Below are 21,957 nucleotides of genomic sequence, written 5' to 3'. Positions count from 1 at the left end.
CAAATGGTGCTGGGTGAACTGGCTGGCAACCTGTAGAAGACTGAAACTGGACCCACACCTTTCACCATTAACTAAGATAGACTCTCACTGGATTAAAGATTTAAACTTAAGACATGAAACTATAAAAATACTAGAAGACAGTGCAGGGAAAACCCTTGAAGAAATCAGTCTGGGTGAGTATTTTATGAGAAGGACACCCTAGGCAATTGAAGCAGCTTCAAAAATACACTACTAGGACCTGATCAAACTAAAAAGCTTCTGCACAGCCAAGAACACAGTAAGTAAGCAGGCAAACAGTCCTCAGAATGGGATAAGATATTTGAAGGTTATGTCTCTAACAAAGGTTTAGTAACCAGAATCCACAGAGAACTCAAACATATAAGCAAGAAAAGAACAAGTGATCATGGCAGGCTGGGCAAGGGACTTGAAGAAAAACTTCTCTGAAGAAGATAGGCGTACGACCTACCGACATATGAAAAAATGCTCATCATCTTTAATCATCAGAGAAATGCAAATCAAAACTACTTTGAGTTATTGTCTAACTCCAGTAAGATTAGCCCATATCACAAAAGCCCAAGACCAGAGATATTGGCGTGGATGCGGAGAAAAGGGAAAGTGAAATACAGATTTCTGGTCTGGGTCAATGAACAGATAAATACGCTTAGGATAATAAGACGAGAAGTGGAAGGAGAATCTGCTGGCTTTTGAGGTGCCTGGAAGACACTAACATTCTGATACATAGATATGAAAGTTGATGTGTATCTATAAAATGTGATCACCTCTCTAAAAGTGATTTGGGCTGACTAGTCAATATTGGGAAGTTAGATGCAGTTAAGTGACAATAGAAGCCTTGGGCGAGGATAAGCTCTGTCCCAGGGAGAATGTTTAAATTATACAAAGAGAAGAACCTTAGGGAAGCATCAACATTTAAGGATTTGTCTGAAAAATAGAAGCCTACAAAATAGACTCTGCAGACACAATAAAAAAGAACAAGAAGAAAGTAGTATCTTGGAAACCTAGGAAGTGGTCAGCTGTATCAAATTACCGAGAGACTGAGAGATGGTCAAGGTCCGAGAAGAAACTACTTAACAACAGAGATGTTGCTGGTAACCTTGGTCAGAGCAGCTTCTTTGAAGGGCTGACCATGAGCTGCTGGTTAAAGAATGATAGCTGGTTAGCACAGAAGTGGGGGAAAGGGTCACAGCCCACACCTTTAAGAAGTCTCGCTGTTAAGGGAAGGAGGAGACAGGAGGTCTGCCAAGGGGCAGGAATTGAGAGAGGATTTTTAAATGTTTATTTTAAGAAGGAAGAGATATGAGCATGTTGAAATCCTAATGGGAAGGGTGAGTGAGAATCAAATACAGGAGAGAAAAGAGGTAATGGATGGAGAGGGCACTGAGGAGGACGGAGGGCTGGAGATTTCCAATTGGCTTGGCCTTAGACGAGATACCTCTGCTGGGGTAGAAGGAAGATGTAAAGAAAAGAATGGATTTTTAAAGTGGCAAAAGGAGCTAGATGGGATAAAAGTCACACTCAAAAGTAAATAAGATATAAAGTACATAACTTGCGTTTTACTGAGTTTTCAGAAGCATATTCTGCATGTAACACTAGAAATAATCCTGACTTTGACCCTAGTTCTGTTTATCAGTTGTGTAAGTTCCTAAAACAAGTACCTTAACCTATTGAGCTTCAGTTTCCTAATCTATACAAAATGAGAATTTTATAAATCTACATTGAAAGTCTGTAATAAGGAAGTATAAACACAATGATGGTCCTATTGCAGATTCTCAAGGAATTGCAGATAAATTTACTATGATCTTAAGACTCTTTTTTCTTGGTTGTGGTTAGAAGACAACAACCAAAATTGCTGGGAGACAATCAGCAGATAAAACATATGACATACAGTGCATAGCAGAGTGCAGACACAAAGTAGCTACTCAAGAAATACTCAGCGGGAGGCCCCTGTGGCTCAGTGAGCAGGGCGCCGGCCCCATATACCGAGGGTGGCGGGTTCAAACCCAGCCCCGGCCAAACTGCAACAAAAAAATAGCCGGGCGTTGTGGTGGGCGCCTGTAGTCCCAGCTACTCGGGAGGCTGAGGCAGGAGAATCGCCTAAGCCCAGGACGCCATGTGTGACGCCATGGCACTCTACCGAGGGGCCATAAAGTGAAACTCTGCCTCTCCAAAAAAAAAAAGAAAGAAATACTCAGATAATAAATTACGGAAAAACTGGGGTTTTGGCCTGGTCTATGTTATTAAAACCTTTGCTTTCACTGTGTTCCAGTAAATGCTTTAGCTTCAGTCTTCCTCACACTCTGCTGGTTAATAGTTTGAGGGTCACAGAGGAAAACGAAAGTGTCCCCTGAGAAGGTTTATCCTGAGTGTTACCCATTTCTGCAGACGCAGCCAGTGAAGAGGAAGGTAGCTTGACTCACGTAGCTCAAAACGCCAAACAGTACCCGGGAGCTAATCTATGGCTGCTTTATTCTGTCTTTAGTGTCATTTTCAGCACTGTCACTAAGGAAGGACACCCAGTTTAGTCACAAAACAAATACATTTGGCCATAAATACATCAATTTAGTTCAAGACCAAAAGAAAGGGAAAAGAAATATATCCTTAGCATAAAATGGCTTCCCATATATTTTGTTTTCTTCCCCTAAGGTTCATTAACCAACTTTGTCTTCTGAGAGCAGCTTGGACATAAGAAGAGATGCTAAGGGGAAAATTCAGTGGGGAAAGCTGTAGCAAATAGCCTCAGATAAGGTTCAGGCAACTCCAGGGGTAGACTCCCACGAGGCTAATGAACCATAGATCCCTACCTCTCCTCCAGGCCTGATATTTACAGAAGTGGTGTCAAAGATATCTAAAGTCACATAAAAGATCGTATTTATAAAAAGGTCATCAAGCTAAAACCTCTAAACCAATAGGAGTTTACCCACTTGCTGAGAGTTAACAGGATCTTGACTGAATGGTGAAGTTTGAAAAGGACCATTAGAGGCAAAACAGATCTTCTCCCAGTCACCTGCTCTTCCCCCTTTGGGGGGCTCTGGCATCCATAGGCAGGCAAGGCCTTTCTGAGTCTAAAACAGAGCAAACGGCTAAAGAGCTATTTATTCTGCTCTTAATAATGGGCAAAAACATTGTTTTCATTCTTTTCTTGGAGATCTAGAATTTCTAACTAATTCTATATAGGCCTTTTTATGCCAAATCTTTGAATTATAATAAATGTGTTTGTATGTCATAAGTTAAAATGTTACATACAAGGTTCCCTCTCAAGAGTTCATAGATTTCTTAGTGCTTATCTATGTAAATATATTGCCAGTAGAAACTGAGATAATGAAAGCCCATGCAAATAATCACCCGGTATTGTTGCATTTCCATCTCTCCAGTCTCCAAATTACTATGGATATTTCAGATGCTGGTCCTCTTTCCATTTTAAATTCTAGCAATTCCTGAATAAGGTCCCACCAAAGCCTTGCCTCAGAATATAGTAATGTGAAAATTAGTTTTCTTCTACTTTGTTTTAATTTTATGTCCAATAGAATATTGACGGTATATCCAAGCCGTGATATGGACAGTCACACCTCACCTTTTGTATTAGTACCCGATCAATGGCAGGAAAGAATTTCTCTGCATTCCCATCCAGCCTGTTTCTCACCCATACCACTGCCTAACTAGCAAAGTTTCAGATTCGAGTAGTTTCAATTATTTTTCTGAAAATTAGGATAAATGTTCAACTTGAAGAAGAAATGTTGGATTTGTGGCATTTAAAGGACTTGGTCTCTGTTTTGAAGAATTATTTTTCTATGTCTTTATCAGAGATTAAATAACTAGGAATGTAAAAATAAAAAAAAGGAGGAATTTAGGAAGAGGTCTCTGCTGTTTATAAAACTTGAGAATTGATTGTGTCCTTAAATGCCTATGTGTCCCTTGTGATAGGCTGTCACTTTTAGCTAGCATTCTTATTTGAGTCCCTGTCCTAGAAGCTTAAAAAGGTAGAGACTCTTCTCATCTACTCATCTAGGCCTTGTCAAAACCATGACAGCAGGTGAGGCTATTATGGAATTTGTTAAGTTGCAAGAACTCAGATTGCATTGCCTTCAGAACTCGTTCAATAGAAATGCTTTTCTGGTTTTTAAAATCTTCGATTACAACTCAAGCTAGATATGAGGTTTTACTGCCACCTCATCTGTTTATACCTGATAAGATAAGGAAAGGAAGTCATAAGAATCGTGTATCTTCTTTGAAACTAACTCTAAATCAACCACAGGGACAATCGTGACCTTACTTCTCAATTCATAATTTATTTCTCTCCCACTCACGATGTAAGTGTAATAGAGAGTAAGATAGTTTTTCTTTTTCTAGTTAGGTAAAATTAGTTTCCTTTTGCCTAGGAGATATGGTAGGAAGTGGAGAAAGAGCAGAATCAGTAATCACAAAAGATATGTAAGGATAGGAATATGCAAGAATAGAAGCTGCCCAGTACGGTCATTAAATGTGAAAAATAGCATGGTCATATAAATATATTCAAAACGAAAATTGAAGTGTAGTGCATCTTGTGTACCCATAAGAAAAGACAGTTGAAAAGATAATAAACCGTGCATGTGCTTGTCAAGGTAATAAGTGATGCTAAAGCGTGATGATAAAATTGAATTTAGGTCCACAAAACATACTGTTCCGTAAAAGGAAAGCAATAAATAATAAAGGTTACTTTATGCTAGAATGTCTGAATTATAGACAGAGTCAAATTTAAGATTTTTTTTGCACTACCCTTTCAAAAAGTAAAATGTCCTCATGATTAAGGTCAAAGAGAATTCTCTTGTTTACTGTGTCTATATCACCTCCCCCATTTCTTTATTTCACTCAGCGTGTTGAAAATAGTATTTTATAATAATTATTAGTAAATATTTAGTAGTATTTTTTTAAATAAATAAAAGGAATAGAAATAAATATTGCTTTTAGAATTCAAAGAACATAGAGGTCTGATGTAATTTAACCTACCTGAGAAAATGTGACAGGGCTCCTTTTAATACCATCAGAAACTCATGACTTAACTATGAACATATTCCTCTATTGAATAACTCTTGTTTAAAAATGTGTGGTAGAAATCTGCCTCGCTAAAACATCCCCCAAATCCTTGATGTTACTTAGTTTAGGACTTTCACTTACTGTGAAACCCTTACACAGAATCAAACCCTCCCCTTGGTGAATCAGTGGCCTAAGGGATTTGTATATATCAAATAACAACGTGGGTCTATTATCAGAGGAATATCATCTGACCAGCCCTCCGAAAGGAAGTCTTTCAGAGCACGATGGGTAGTGCTGGTCTGGTCCTCTAGTCTATAGGTATAGAAAATTTATCTTATAAAACTCCAGAACTAATTGGGCTGAAGAAAGCTGATTCATGTCAGTGCCTCTGCCCCAAATGGCACAGAAATTCAGAACCTGTCAATTCACTCAATGAATATAGAGCTGCCAAAGGAATAAGATTATTCATGTTGTGCTGTCAAAACCATTCCAATGTGTAGGCTACAGAGAAGTCTAATGATTTTATTAAAAAGACTAATTAGGCAGCAGAACATCGGAACGAGAGAAACTGGTTAGTGACTGAATATCTAATAGTATCAGACACTAACAGTCCAGTCCATCTATTTCTGCACTTGGGACTCTGGGCTTGCTAGGTCACATTTGTTTTTCAGGACACACTACCTTGGAGAGCATTTGAGTAAGTCACACAGCTTTTTACTCCAGAAATCTTTTAGCCAAGCTTTAATTCTTCTCTAAAAGTAAACTTTTTTTTAGAAATATGGGTAGTTTTAGTCAAATTTTAGACTGTCTTATTTCAGCTTTGACCCGTAATATGTTGCTTTGATAGATTAATTCTCTGAACAATACCTTATCTCCTTTATTTTGACAAGCACTGGTCTGTATTGATTCAAGTGTGAACTGCTAAGTCTGGCTCTGCCCCCTTTCTACCACTTAACCTTACTTGGCTTGTGGCAAGGTAAAGCCTTGCCCTGTGCCAACCTGTCTCTCTCTTTGACTTCCCCTGTCTCTTTCTCCGCAAGCACCAGGTAAGAAATAATATGCATAGCTGTGCTATAGAACACCCACTTCAGTAGCTCTTGACTGGAGTGTCGTGTAGCCATGGGCATATAGCCCTATAATCTCTGTGAAAATAACACACATTATACCAGAAATTGTTTCTTAAAAGGGTCAGGAGCCCTTTCAGGATGAACCATATATAAACATTTAAACAGGAAACTGGTTGAGGATGTTAAACAGAGACACGAAGCGTTTCTACCATCGCCACTATTTCTTTTAGAAGAAAGCACACAACCTTACATTGAACCTCGTTTTTAAATGGAGGACTGAGAAATTGAGGCCTAAATCATCAGCCACTGGAGGAAACAGGCAGACTTCCAAAGTATCATTTTTATATAATTTTATATTTGTAAATTCTTTATTACTGCTTGAATGCCCACATAGAAAAACATCAGGATCATAAATGCTCATCCTGGTCCGTGCACATATTTGTTTAGGATATTAGCTTTCTATGTTTCTACTCTTCTTAATATACTTAAGTTTCCCTTCTTAAATATGTTTATTGCATTAGTAGAAGTGGTTATATATTCAGGTTTTCAATCAACTGGTTTACTTGGTTGGATTGACTATAAATTTGTTGACATATATTGATGATTCCTCATTTTCTTGCCTAGGGATCATTTCTTCTACTCATTTATTTTCAATTTCTCTACTTTCTTATTTGACAGTATCCTATGAGCAGCGTAACAGAACACTCCAAACTCATAAGGAATAGTATAAACTAATTAGCGGATTTTATGATGGAAACTATTCCCTTCCCACGTGACCACTCTGGCTGGATAATGAACTTTATGAAAATATCCAGCTTTTATCACACTAAGGCAGCCTCACTCAAATAAGCTCTTATTTTGCCCTTAGACTTCAGTTCAAAATTGTGAATGTGGTACAAATCCAAAAACAAACTGTCAGTATGGGGCGAGGTACAGAGTTAAAAATAAAATAGGCTAAATGATGGATTTTGAGTTAAGATGCTTGATCTCCTTTTGCAACCGACAAAAAGAAAGATATCCCTAATAAGATCTGTCCGAAACATACTATGACAGAAAAACAATGTATAACTGAAATGGATGGGGGGGTCACAGAAAATTCGTCTGCATGCAGGTGTGTGGAAGCACTGAAGGGTTACTAACAAGCACCAAATGGAAATGTTGAATAATTTGTCATGGGAAAAAGATACAGAAAGAAGAGTGAAAATCAATGCTGGTTCATTACATCAGCAGTGTGCCCTACAACCTCAGTGCTGAAGCATCCTTTAAACAGCAGGTGCATGGTGTGACCACTCTGACTTGGTGCCTGAGCCCTGGCACAGAATAAACCTGGTCTTCTCTGTGGGTTCATGAATTGCTCTGCTTCCACATTGATCACATTTTTCCCTCATTGGAAATTTCACCCAAAACTATCCACTTTAGTTTTGGCATATTTGCTTACTGCAGGTACAATTTGCTACCCAAAACACCAGGCCACACAATATCAAAGTAACCTGAAAGAACAGAGGAAAAACCAAAGGTGAAAGTTCTATACACTCTTGGTCTTCTCTAAGGACCTAGTTCATTCAGTTTAATGGAAACTGTCAATGCAGAAATATTACAGTGCAAAGGATCACCAACCATCATTGCTGAAGAAACACAGATATAGAACAAATGAATGATTTAAATGTCATCTGCAAGCTCTCTGGTATACTGATTAGAAATCCTTTACAAATTTAGGGGTGTAACCTGAAATATATGTGTCAAGAATGTATGTAAATATTCCTACATGAGAAATTACTAGACGTGTGAAATAGTTTATTTCAAAGTTTAGTATTTTACAGATGGCATCTGGATCTTAAAACATATAGATATTTTACGGCTTAAACATAAATAATACATTTTTCTGATACACTAATACTAGAGGCATATTTTTTTCCTGATGAATATGCCATCATCCATGACTACCAATAAAAATTGTAAGAACGCACTATAATTAAAAACTGCACCCTAGATGGAAATAATAGGAATTAATCTATTTCATATATAAATGTAGAAATTCACTTATAATATTTTATTCTTGCTGACCAGTTACTGTGGTATTGAGGAGTATCTTTAGTTTGAATAGTAGATTGAGATCAAGAAAGTTGTATTTCTCATGTGTTTGGGCAGAAATTTTTAAGAATATCAGATTTCAGATTTAGGAGAGATTCAAAAACTGCAAAAATTTTATTAGAAAATGAACATATATATAAAGAATCAAAAGACCATTTAAGAACAGCAGTATTAATTTGAAGCAAACATGTTTGGACTAGCAATTTTCAAAAAAAATATTTACATATCTTTATAGAAATATGACAAAACAAACATAATGTGTTTTTAATAACAGAGGAAAAGGTTCCTTTCAGAACACAAATGTTTTCTTTATCACAAGTTTAAATTTCATATAGAACTGTTAACAGAGGCTAAATATTATGCATTAAAATACACTTACAGTTGGGCGGCGCCTGTGGCTCAGTCGGTAAGGCACTGGCCCCATATACCGAGGGTGGCGGGTTCAAACCCGGCCCCAGCCAAACTGCAACCAAAAAATAGCCGGGCGTTGTGGCAGGTGCCTGTAGTCCCAGCTACTCGGGAGGCTGAGGCAAGAGAATCGCGTAAGCCCAGGAGTTGGAGGTTGCTGTGAGCTGTGTGAGGCCACGGCACTCTACCAAGGGCCATAAAGTGAAACTCTGTCTCTACAAAAAAAAAAAAAAAAATACAGCATTCAGTGTGTACTATGTGAATATCTACATAAGTGATTCTAAAATAGCATCTCTTTCAATAACTTTATTTTGGCAATAAAAATGTATGGATGCTAGTAAAAATCATGTTCATGGTCGATTTTGAAAGTCCAAAACAATACATTTGTTGAAATTTGCATTAGGTTTGGAAAATGTCTGTTTTAACAATTGAACATAGCCGTATTTTAACTTTTAAGCTCTCACATTGAGAAAATATCACGATATTACAGCAATTTACTCTTAGGGATATTATGCTGGGCTTTGAAATTTAAAAAATAGGATATTTCTTCTTGGATTATTTCGTGATCAATGTACAGTCTCTACACAAGGAAAATTAAAGCTGTCTAACAACTCACAGAAACATCACTGCCTGTTAAAGATGTAGGAAATTGCATAAAAGCATAAAAATCACTGGGTAATTTTGCAGTTTCATCTCTAAACACAATTGCGAAGATGCCTGTCTTTCAATTCTCTTTGCCTCTAACTTCTGAGACATGGCCTTTTAGTTCTTGCCCTCTTAAATATCTTTGCCTACGGTAGCTTCGCTTCTTAATGTACTGGTTGATCTTAACTGGGCTAAGAATGTATTAACAGGGGGTGCTTGCTTTTATCTGTATTCACAGAGAATGCTAACAAATTAGAAGAAAGTGCCAGAGAACACCACATACCTTGTCCAGAACATTACAATGGCTTCTGCATGCACGGGAAGTGTGAACACTCTGTCAATATGCAGGAGCCATCTTGCAGGTAACATTTTTACTCTTCAACTTTTAAAATGGATTAAGTAAAAACGTGGGTGTTTACAGGGAATTGCTTTGCATTCTCTTTGAATGAATGATTAGCAGCAAAACTTTTCTCTGCCTCTCCTGAGCATTCACAAACACACAGACATATACCCAAATGTGCACGCCCTAAAAAGACATAAAATGTGTGTGCCTCTCACACTGAAGTATTATGTATCACATCTCTAATATACCCTTCTAGCGGAATTTAAAAGTGTAATTTTGCATTAAAAGTTCCTTATAGGCACCAACTCTCCTGTATTACCCACCACTCTTTGTCCTAAACATAGAACAGCACTTGGCATCTATCAGGTACTCAATAAATATTTCACAAACAAACAAATGGAAGCAGCCTTGTGTACATCAGATAACATAGTTTCTCGTGGAAGGTTATCTTTTCCAAAGTCCTTTGGGTCTTCTAATAAATATATATTACCCAGTCTTTGTTTTGCCAGGCACTCATTATGTTCCAGGGATCTGCTGTCTGTGAAGCCTTGTGTGGTGAAATCATTAGCCACATCTCCACTTGTCCAAACTCTGCAGAGACACAAAGAAATTATCTGGATTTACTTTATAAATATAAATACCTGCTGTGTATTCATATTGAAACCACAATTATTTTAGAAGTGGTACAGCCGAAATGAAAAGCAAATTTATTTTTATTTAAACTAATACACAATATGGGCCAGGCATGGTGGCTCATGCCTGTAATCCTAAGCACTCTGAGAGGCCGATGCAGGTGGATTGCTTGAGTTTACTAGTTTGAGACCAGCCTGATCAATAGCGAGGTGTTGTGGCAGGTCCCTGTAGTCGGAGCTACTCAGAAGGCTGGGGCAAAAGGATCTCTTAAGCCCAAGAGTTTGAGGTTGCTGTGAGCTATGACTCCACAGTACTCTACAGAGGGTGACAGAGTGAGACTCTATCTCCAAAAATAAATAAATAAATAAATAAACAAAATAATATATAAGCGGAATATGATGAAAGAGTTTGTGTTTTGATACACAATGAAAAAGCCTCTCTTCCTCTCAGTCATCTAGAAATCTCCTCCTTCCATGTTTCACTTCACTAATTACATTAGCGTCGACCCTCTTGCCAAGAATTTATGAGAAATTCAAACTGAAGTAATAGAGTAGAAAGGAATTTATTTTGATTCCACAGAATCAGTGACAAGTTCATCTTCTTTAGTATGGTAGGTCTTTTAATGAGCTGTTTTCTTGATTTCTTGTCAATTGCTGATATTAATATGCAGATTGTCTCCCTACACTGCCGGGTAAAGGCTGACTGAATGAGAGGCAAGCTTCATTCTCAGAGGAGCAGCCCAACTATACTCACTATACCAGCAGTACTTCTAACAAAATTTAGCTCCCTAACATCAGCAGGTGACTTTACGACCAGCAACTTAAACAACTGACTCTTGCTGTACCACTGATTCTAATATTTTCCAACATTTATTCTGATAAAAGCATAGAGAATGTTTTACCCAAAACACGTAAATAGACTTGTTTTTTGTACCCCGTCATCAGAAACAAACCTTTTCTTAGGCACTGTTACATAGCTATAAAGAGCAAATTGGATAAAATGTGAAGCTCATCTAAAAAAATATAGAAAGAACAGTTATTACTGGGCATGTATTATCTTTCTGTATTATCATAAAAATAAACTAATAATCTTCCTATGTTCAAAATCCATTATTATCAGAATAAAAAGAAACCACACACCTTACAGCCTACAAACACAAAGAGATCTTGCCGAAAATAAGTAGTTGCAAACTGTATCTACAACATATTATTTAGAATGTTGGACAAAAAAGCCCTAACTTTGTGATGAAAGTAAATGCCTACAGGCCAACTATGTAAGTGAATCCAGCAGCTACAGGTAACCAGACACTATAATTTCTTCCAGGTGTGATGCTGGTTATACTGGACAACACTGTGAAAAAAAGGACTACAGTGTTCTGTACGTTGTTCCGGGTCCTGTACGGTTTCAGTATGTCTTAATCGCAGCTGTGATTGGAACAATTCAGATTGCTGTCATCTGTGTGGTGGTCCTTTGCATCACAAGGTCAGTAACTATACTTGGTGGCCACCCAAATAAAGGTTATATTGCTCCTCCTTTGCAAAAATCACATGTCTGGCATTCTGAGTCCCTGCAAGGACTCCACAGCCATTCATTTGCTGTAAATCCTATTTCCTCATAATAAGGACATTTGAATAGCCAAATAGAAAGGCATGAATTTTCACGTTGGAATGGTACAAGTTATTGTCCTCATTTTTGCATTATGATGAGGATTGTTTACCTTTTAAGCAGAGGTCTTTAGTTCTATTTTTTTTTTCCTCTAACATATAATGCCAACCTTTGCTTAAAGGTTTAAATACTTTTTCCCTTTTAACTATGAAATGCAAATCTCCATTCAGATCACTAACGAACTATGCGTATCCTTGCCTATCCTTGTCAGTATGCCAATCAGGTCAGACTAGATTTTATACCAGACCTGAAAAATTATTAAAATATAGCTCTCAGTTATAGCACTTATATTTCCAATTGTAACTCCCAGGTATAATCAGTTTTAACATATCTTGGTATAAAAAACAAATGCATTTTTATTGTAAGATAAAGAAATAGCTTTTAATCACAAAATGCAAATATATATATAATTAGAAATATTATGTTATAGTAAATAACAATCTTTGATAAATAGAAATATACAACAAATATCATCATACGATTTTATATCAAACTCCCAGTCCAATCTAAAGGTAGTTGTTTCTTGGACAACAAGGTTGAGAGAGGTTTCATCCAGTTTCAACAAGAAGAAAAACTGTGATTAATTAGTGTTGTCTGACATGAGGCTTGAGTGAGGAGTGAGGCCAGGTATTTGCTTAATTTCATTAACTTCCTTGGTAACCAAGACTTACATTCTAAACCAAATGCATATCACTTCTGTTCTGTGTTACAAGATACTTCTTTATGACCTGATTTCAGTCTCCTTTAAAAAGTTCCAAGGAAGTTCATGAAGGTTTTTGTCAAATTCATGAGGCATTTGCACTTTCTTCATTTTTATAGCTCTATAGTAAATCAGAATGTTTTTCCCTAAAAATTATTTTCAAAAGACAAGAAAATAAAGGAAAGTATCATATCTTTAGAAAATAAAGGCCATAATACATCTCAGCATCTGTATTACACTATCTTCTTTGAGGACAAGTGTGACATTTACTCTTGAAAAAGACAAAATATGGTTCATAAATCCTCGCCTGGCCTAAAGGATTAAGGGAAGATCATCTACTGGAGCTTTGGGATGCTCTCAGCCAAGTTGAGTTCATCAACTCAACTCTCACGTTTAGATGCCAAGTGAGTCAATGGATTATATTAAAATAGATTCTGGGGAACATAAAGATAACTCAAGAAACCAAAAATACTGAATATAAAAGGAACTGAATCTTATAGACAGGAAAATGTGCTATATTACTCTAAGGGTCTTGAGCTGCCTAATAGCCAGGCAATAGCAGCACATAAAAAAATGAAGCCCAGATTTAATGGCTATGATATGATGTAATAACAATTTGCTACTTCAAGTGCTGACATAAATGCAGAACTTTAAATACTTTAGCAGATGTTCTCTATTCTATTATTAATCATAGTCTGATCCCTATCCGTAGTAATAACTGTAATATACAGGGTCCTTTCCTCACCAGGAATTGGGTAACTGCATGTTATATGTATCATGTGTGTATATATGCACACACATGCACGCATGTGCACCCACATATATACACATTCAATGACTTTGCAAAGAAGGAATGGTTACCACCATTTTCAATGGAGACTCTGAAATATGAGAAACTGGCAAATTGCCGAGTTCACACAGCTGAGCAACAAGGGCAGGCATAGAGTCCAGACTCTCCGGTGTCAGAGCCTGGATGCTGCTTATACTGTTGCTTGTCTAGTCACGATCTTGTGTGACGTAAGCCTATCTAATCTGAGCTTCACATTAGAGCAAGTTATTTTTTCAAGGTGTATGGCTTTTTTCATTTTCCATATTAGAACAAAACGAAACCTACCTTCAATTTTTTTTTTCACTCTTGAAGAGGCATGACCTACATTAGCATTATTGTCATGCATTTTATAAATCTGTCCTAGGAACTCTAAACCTTCCAGAGCCCTTCCAGAAGTGATAATAGTCAATAAACCATACCAATTCATAGTATGGATTCATTTCATTCACTTACAAATATTTTGCTCTGAAATCAGACTTTCCAACAAAGTCATCTTCTCTACCTCCATCCCCAGAAAGCCTACTTTTCTGATGATGTGGCCACACTTGCCTGTCAGGATCTATTCCAGAAAAACCAGTTGCTGCAAGACTTACAAAATCACACCAAGCAGAGGTCCCTCATCCCTTTAAGTTTCTTTTAATGTCTTCCTCACAGGGTCTTGATTCTTTCCTTCATCTCTATCCTTCTCCTTCTTTTTCTCACTTTCTTTTCATTCTATTCCTTCCCCCATTTTTTTCTGTGCTATTTTAGATCAAACACCTGCCCTCCTAAACACAACATGTGTCACAAAAAATATGTACATCTAGAGACAAGTGTTAAAATGAATAGAGTTGCCCTGCTGAGTTGGATTTTTATTCTTTTTATCTTCAGCCCCCACTTGCCAGGAATATGATTTTCAGTTCCATGTTCATTTGACACATCCATCCCCTCCAAAAATACATACACATGTATATACATATTATACGAGTGTTTATTTACATATATTCTTATATAGTCTCTGATACCTAACAACTTGTTGTAACAGGATTTTATATGTACTTTATATCATTCTTATTTGCATAATCAAAGCATTCTTTGTATTTCAAGAGAAAAAAATACTAGATCAAAAAATTTGAGTGAATATTAGATTTTTGTAAAAGCTAAATAATCAGTACCAACTTATGTTTCTATTTCATAGTATTAATGTACAAAAATGATAACAGGCTGAAGCAAAACAATATCCCTTTCATTACATATCAGATATTAAGAGTTGGCTCATTCTCTGGTTTGATAGGTTTTAAACTTGCAGCATTGAAATGTCAACATAACATTCATTCTTAGGACATTCAAAATATAAAATTGTTGAAGACCTTTAAAACGAGCTAAGAGGAGCACGTGGACTTGCTTGATTGCATTGTGCTGAGTCATTCTTTGTGCCTTACCAAGTAAGCAGTTAGGGACAAGGTGAATGTGTTTCTCTTCAACTTCTGCCTCTGTTCTTCAATTCTCAACAGAAGCTTAAAGACAACTGCCAAGGAAATCAAAACAATAACTTTTCCAGAATAATTCCAGCTTCTACTACTAATAAATGACTTCATCTGAAATATTTTAATAATTTGTTTAATCCACAGCTATGCTCTGATTGTAGGACCAAACTTTAGGTAAAAACATTCCACTAAGATTTGTAAACTTTCCAACCTTCTAGGAAATGCCCCAGAAGCAACAGAATTCACAGACAGAAGCAAAACACAGGGCACTACAGTTCAGACAACACAACAAGAGCGTCCACGAGATTAATCTAAAGGGAGCATGTTTCACAGTGGCCGGACTACCGAGAGCTGGGACTACACAATACAGTATTATAGACAAAAGAATCAGACAAGAGATCTACACATGTTGCCTTGCATTTGTGGTAATCTACACCAATGAAAACATGTACTACAGCTATATTTGATTATGTATGGACATATTTGAAATAGTATACATTGTCTTGATGTTTTTTCTGTAATGTAAATAAACTATTTATATCACACAATATAGTTTTTTCTTTCCCATGTATTTGTTATATATAATAAATACTCAGTGATGAGAAAGCATTGGCATTCTTAAATTTGCGGTATCTCATAGCTGTAAATATAATCAAACTAGTGCAATCTGTACAGGTAGCAATATTTCATCTCTCGCTACATCTTGAGACAGCACATTAGTTTGTACAGGACTCAGTGGCCAGGTTTTGAGTGATTCCAAGATCAAGGGAAATGATGGTTATTGGAAAAGAGAAAAAAATAATTTACTTTATATTGAGTAAAGATAAAATATTTCAGATCTTTGAGTCATCTCTATTTCATCAACTTTCTTCCCTCGTTTTCCATTTTCATCCCCAGAGCAGAAAAAAAAATCTCTGGCATATAAATTAAATAAAAGAAGAAGGGGAGGGAAAGTGTTTCATAACTCATAAAGAAGAGGGAAAGAAGATATTGGTTTTTATTTGGGAAGCGGTTTAGCATCTCCCAGTTAAGTGCATATATCCGAAGGAACCTGAACGAGTTACATATTAGGCATACACAGCTTGGCAAAATATATTCCATTTAGATGAATGGAATTAACAGCCAGGGGAAATATTGATAACACCATTAAATGCAAAATGCCACAACTGTGAATTCTCAAAACCACTATATTTATAGTATACTATACTTACAGTATATGGTTCTTTGAAAAAAGTTTGAATCACTACTTTGATTCAAGCTCATTTGATGCACCATTCAAATCACTTTGAATCACCACTAAACACCCCTTGAATAGCTTTATGGCTAATGCAGCACCATTATTTGAAATGGAATTAAGATGACAGTGTTTTATAAAAATAGAAATATGTTTTGAGCATATTTATAAGATGAGATAAGAAAGAAAATTAATCCCATAGCGTCTGAAAGACCTTAGTGGGAAGTTGGTATGGATTTTTGTTTGATTTATGCATACAAATAGGTATCACCACTTGGTTTGGAAAAAAATAAACTGTGAAAATTCTCAAAGAATAATATGAAAATAAATCAAGTAATTGCCTTATTATCATTTAGCTCTGCAAAGCTTTCCGTGGCTAACATAGTAAATCTAAATAAAGCTCTCTTTGTCTCCTTCAAATGACCTCTGTGTGCACTAAAAGAAAAAAAAAAGATACTCCTGTGTCCAAAAAAAAAAGACATGAATATTCAGTCCACACATTCTGAAGGTAAAATATTCAGTGAAAAATTATTTTCATTTTCTGAAGTGATATTTAAGATGCTTGTTAAAACATAAATAAAGGTGACAATCTAAATAGGAGTTAGGACTCTGAAAAACCTGGGTTTCCAGGTTAGTTAGTCACCACTTTAAAAAGTGTAAATCTGTTCTATAACCATCACTCAAGTGTTTCCATAAATCAGTCCTATGCTACCAGTAGAAGACGAATTTCTTTTAAACATCTGCATGGAAGTTCAGTTTGGTTAACAGGTGCAGGGAGGTATCTAGTCTCGATCTCCTTTGTAAGGTGGTAGTCATAGCAAAGAAACTGTTTTTTCTCTTAAAGAGAAAAAAATGCAACATCAACAGAGATTTGTAGCACTTAAAAGAAACTACATTTCCACTGACTTTTGCTTATAAGAATATGAAAGGATTTGATTTGTTAGGTATGAAGGGATTACTACATGTGAACATGTGAGATTTTACCAAAGGGTCAAATAACCTGCCACCCCAGCCCCTGTATAACCCTAAGTTCTTGGAGTTAATAATACAACACACTCTTGCCTACTTCTGTGTGCACCCAGCCCAGGAAGGGATCCCTTTTAAATAATCTTAAGTGAACATACATTATGTGCTAAGCACTATTTGAGGTGCAGAAAGTCCCCAGGTTACAAATGAGATATGTTCTGGAGGGTTGTGCTTAATTTGAATTTGTATGTAAGTTGGACCAGGTACATTTAGCTATTACATTTAATAACCTCCATTCATAAGTATGAATCAAATGTCAGTCATATGTTTGTAACGCGGAGACTACAGTACTAGGGAAATACAAATACAATATGGTCTCTGCCCTAAGAGAACTCACAGTCTAGTCCCAACAGATAGTCATTCAACCTCTGTTTGCATATTTCCTATAATTTGGAATCTCACTCTTGGACAATTCTAATTTTTCAGACAATTCGTTCTCATATTTAGTTGAAATTTACATCTCTGCTTCCACGCATGGCTCCTATTTTTCCTCACTCTAATAAAGGGCTTCATTTAAAATGACTTCATTTACAATTTAAAGAAAGAAATCATGTTTTCACACTCACTCCACAGCCCCTCTGCACGCATCTCTTCTCTCAGTGAAACATGCTTCATCTTCTCATCTGCTCTTCATGCAGTGTGATTTCCACATCCTCTAGCATCTGCGTCATCCTTCCTCAGAAAGCCACTAGTTTGTCACAATATTTCATAAGTGTGTAGAATTGTACAGTCTACTACAACTGTGGGCCGACCAGCATGGGACATACTAGAACCTGTAGAAAACAAATTTAACTGCGAGCCACGATCTCTAAATTCTAGTTGACTTCAACCACAGGTTTACATGGAACCATGCACAATTCATTTCAAAGCTTACATCTCAGTTTCCTCATCCCTAAGGCCACTTAGGAGTCCATCTATTTAGAAAATGGCATTCTCCTTTTCTTATTGCTACCCAAGACGGCGGGAACTATTTTTGTTGCTTATCCTCAACTTAAATTCAAAACTCTTTTAAAATAAACTTCTAATATGCCTTGTCACTCCCCAACTCACTCACTCCTTCGTTCTCCTACAATACATTTATTATACATTTGCTGAGAGTCCCCAATTAGCAACACTATGCTAGGTTATAAGAAGACAAAGGTCAATAAGGTAGAGTCCCTGCCTGAAAAGAACTTGCTATGAGATCTTGGTTCCTTACATCAAACATCTCAAGGTCCTGTGGAGGACACTGAGAGGTAAATAAAATTTATTATGAATGCAACAAATGCTCTGATACTGTTCTGTTCAGAGTGCTTGGGCCTCTGAAGGAGGGGCCTCCAGGTTGGGGAGGTGCCTCTTCACAATAAGATACATGGAATGACTTCACCATTCTACACACATCCTCGGACTCCTTGCTTCTAAGATGCTATATACTCCTCATGTTTTCTGCATGTTCTTCTTCTCACGATACCCAAAGCAGACAACAGCTCACCCATGCAGTTGCTGTGACTTCCTTAGCAGTATTCCTAGTTCTGTTACGATACCTTCCATGTTGTTTCTTAATTGTCTGTACAAGTCCGTCTTTCCATTACCCTGGGAGCAACGAAGTCAGTAAACCAGTGCCTGGCTGGTTGTTTCCACTGATTCCACAAACATGCATGGGCACCTACCCTGTGCCAGACACCACTGCAGCTGCCAGGGTGCAGCGATGATGGGCTAACATGTCTCGGCTCGTAGGCTCACATTATAGCAGAGAAGGTGAAGGGGATGTTATCAAGCAATAAACAAAGGCAGAAAGTTTCAAGTTCTACTCAAAGAATTAAATTTAGGATGAGGTGGCTGGATAGTGAGTGAGAATGGGTTGCCTCCAAAGTGAGCAATATTTAAAGCGTGATCTCTGAAACAAGACAGATATGGATCCCAATCTAACCTCCACTTTACTAACTTGGGCAAGTTGTCTAACTTCTTTATACCTTGTATTTAAAATGGGGAGGAAAATATCTTCCTATGCCCAAAATGACATGAAAACAAGGCAATCCATGTTCAGGCTCAAATCAGTGACGTGCACAGAGTGAACTTTTAATATTTGGAAATTATTGGGCGGCGCCTGTGGCTCAAGGAGTAGGGTGCCAGTCCCATATGCCAGAGGTGGCGGGTTCAAACCCAGCCCTGGCCAAAAACCACAAAAAATAAATAAATAAATAAAATAAATATATTTGGAAATTATTATACAGGGCTATAATAAATATTTATTGTAAAAGGAAACAATGGGAGGAATCTATATTTTACCAGTTAAATCATGCATAATAAGAAATCTTCTAGTCAGAGCTAAACAGAGTAAAGGAATCACCTTTACTCAAAGCGCTGTCTCTTGTATGACAGGAGAGCTGGTTTGGATTTTGAAAAAGTAAGGCAACATGGAGTTAAGAAACAATACAGCTCTCTCTTTTTTTTTTTTTTCAAATGGGCCCACTGGTGTTGTGCCTGAACAAAAAGGGCTATCATTCTCTACCATATAGAAGTACTTTAAAAAAGTAAAACTAGGTCTGTCCTGACAAAGGATATACCAGTAAACCTCCTGGGTGTTGCCAAACACAGATGGAGTCAATATTGCAGTAACTTTGCAGAACCAAATGCTTTTCTTGAGGAGAAGTCAGTGCAGAATACTGAAATATGACAGAGATTGTCTCAGAGTCACACTGGACCCTCCACTGATGCTTATCTTCAGATGGCATTTCCCTTTGCCAAAGACATGGAGAACTGGCACCACCTGTTAGTCTTCTTCAATTACAGTAGACATTTCAGTTATATAACGAATCATCTGGCTATCAATAATAAAAGCTTTTTCATTGAATTAATTGTTATCTTTATATGAGCAGCCACAGGAAGTTCATATAAAGGATGGATGAAAGAAGATGAAAGATTATATAAAGTAATGGGATTGGTTTTATAACCAACACATAAATAGACAAATGAATCTGGCCCTTTGAAATTGGCATCAGGAATTAAGTGTGATGTGCCACCCACCAGACACGGTCAGGCCCCTCCTGACAGCCTCACTATGGACAGAAAGCTATTTCACTGGTCCCCCTACCCTGGGAGTGGGACCCTGGTTGACATCTACCTCCAGTAGTACTAATTGTATTATGTTAACTTGGGATTTCTGTATGCTTCCAATGTTTTCATAGATTATTTACCACTTATTATGTTCTATTTCTCTTGCATCAGGTAAGAAATGAATATCCTGCTTTCCTTTCTTTTTTTCAAGTCAGATTTAATCTAGGACAAGAACCTAACTCAGAGCTGATGAGAAGTTCAAAATCAGGTTTCACAGGGCAAAGAGACAGAGGAACAGGTGCGTTAGAGATTGCGCTGCCACAGATACACCCTCCAGTCTTCCTGATGCATAGAAGGCACTCCCTCCACACAAGGCTCAGCCGCCGTGCTCACCCCTCACAGGCCCCTCTCCGGACCCAGGCACTCAAACCCATTCGTCGGGAAACATTTTGCAAGGGTTGTGGATGACTGGATGTCTCCCCTAGCAGGGCTTCCTCCCATTCTCAAAATACCAACCACCTCTTTTCCTGCACCTCATGAAGTAGCTACCCTCTGCCACAATCCAGCTTAATTCATTTATGTAGATGTAACCCTGGAAAAGAGAGGCCTTTGGTAAGTTCAGCTATGAAAAAAAAATCACAATGTCTCAAATTATCACCATAAGACATCAAATTATTAATAAGTACCATATGTATTGTACAAGAAATACTTGATTAACTAGTAAAATGATAAAATATAGATAAGACAAGAGCATAAAAAATCTCACCTCCAAGAACAAAGCACCATGGTGTTTGTGTATATTGTTCAGATACTGTTAAATTTCATCCTTGGTAGAGTGCTGTGGCATCATAGCTCACAGCAACCTCAAACTCATGGGCTCAAGTGATACTCCTGCCTCTGCCTCCCAAGTAGTTGGGACCACAGGCACCTGCCACTATGCCTAGCTATTTCTAGAGACAAGATCTTGCTCTGGCTCAAGATGGTTTCGAACCTGTTAGCTCAGGCAATCCACTCACCTTGGCCTCCCAGAGTGCTAGGATTACAGGCATGGACCACCACACCCGGCCCTTGGATATGAGTAATTTTTATGAACATATGTTGAGCGTTTTTTTTTTTAAGAAAAGAAAATAATTTAATAAACTGAATCCTCTCTAAAAAATAAGCTTTGAAGCTTTGAAGTTTGATAGTCATTTAAGCATAATTTATCACATTACATATATACACAGTGTGGTTCCTGTGTAGGTGTCAATCAGGTGAGGAATCAGTGAGGTCGGTAAAGAGTTTAGCTGAGGGTGATCTCCAGCATCTTTCTCTTCCTTTCCCCTCTAGCACTGCCTTACCAGTGCCACACATACTATACACTAGGAGTCCTTTCGAGTCTTAGCCCTCACCTATCATTTGCCAGGCATTCTCAGTCTCAGTTTGTGACTGTCCAAAGGACACCCAGAAAGCACGGCTGACCTCCTAGACCATTTCTCCGTTCATTGTCCTCTACTGAGATGCAGAGATGGTAAAGCAGGTTAAGCTTCCACGCACTCTGAGGACACTTCACTTCTCTTTTCTTCCTGTAGGGGTCTCTCCCTCTGATCCTTACACTGGGGAAGCCCAGGGTTTTGCTATTTAACCATGACATATTCACAGAGTGGCCATTCCTCCAACAGTTCACACATAAACTCAGCTCCTGATCCCGACCTGCGCTAGCCTCGGAGCTGAATGATTTCCCAAACTAGGGCTCTCCTTCTCTATTGCGGCCTCTTCTCCCGCCTGTGTAAGATGAGTAAAAAAC

General features: G+C 37.5%; 1 protein-coding gene across 1 annotated transcript in view; it reads left to right on the top strand.

Annotated features, from left to right (window-relative positions):
* TMEFF2 (transmembrane protein with EGF like and two follistatin like domains 2) overlaps positions 1–15,481 on the top strand; it is a 281,914-nt gene extending 266,433 nt beyond the window's left edge. The window contains exons 8-10 of the mRNA XM_053597945.1: positions 9,478–9,601; positions 11,539–11,697; positions 15,094–15,481. Coding sequence (XP_053453920.1) covers positions 9,478–9,601; positions 11,539–11,697; positions 15,094–15,190 — 380 coding nt within the window. The 3' untranslated portion in view covers positions 15,191–15,481. The remainder of the gene's footprint in view (positions 1–9,477; positions 9,602–11,538; positions 11,698–15,093) is intronic.
* Positions 15,482–21,957: the final 6,476 nt, after the last annotated feature.

The sequence above is a fragment of the Nycticebus coucang genome, chromosome 7 (genome assembly GCF_027406575.1).
Source record: "Nycticebus coucang isolate mNycCou1 chromosome 7, mNycCou1.pri, whole genome shotgun sequence".
Lineage (NCBI taxonomy): Eukaryota > Metazoa > Chordata > Mammalia > Primates > Lorisidae > Nycticebus > Nycticebus coucang.
The sequence above is the reverse complement of the archived record's forward strand: the minus strand, read 5'-3'. Positions and strand labels throughout refer to the sequence as shown.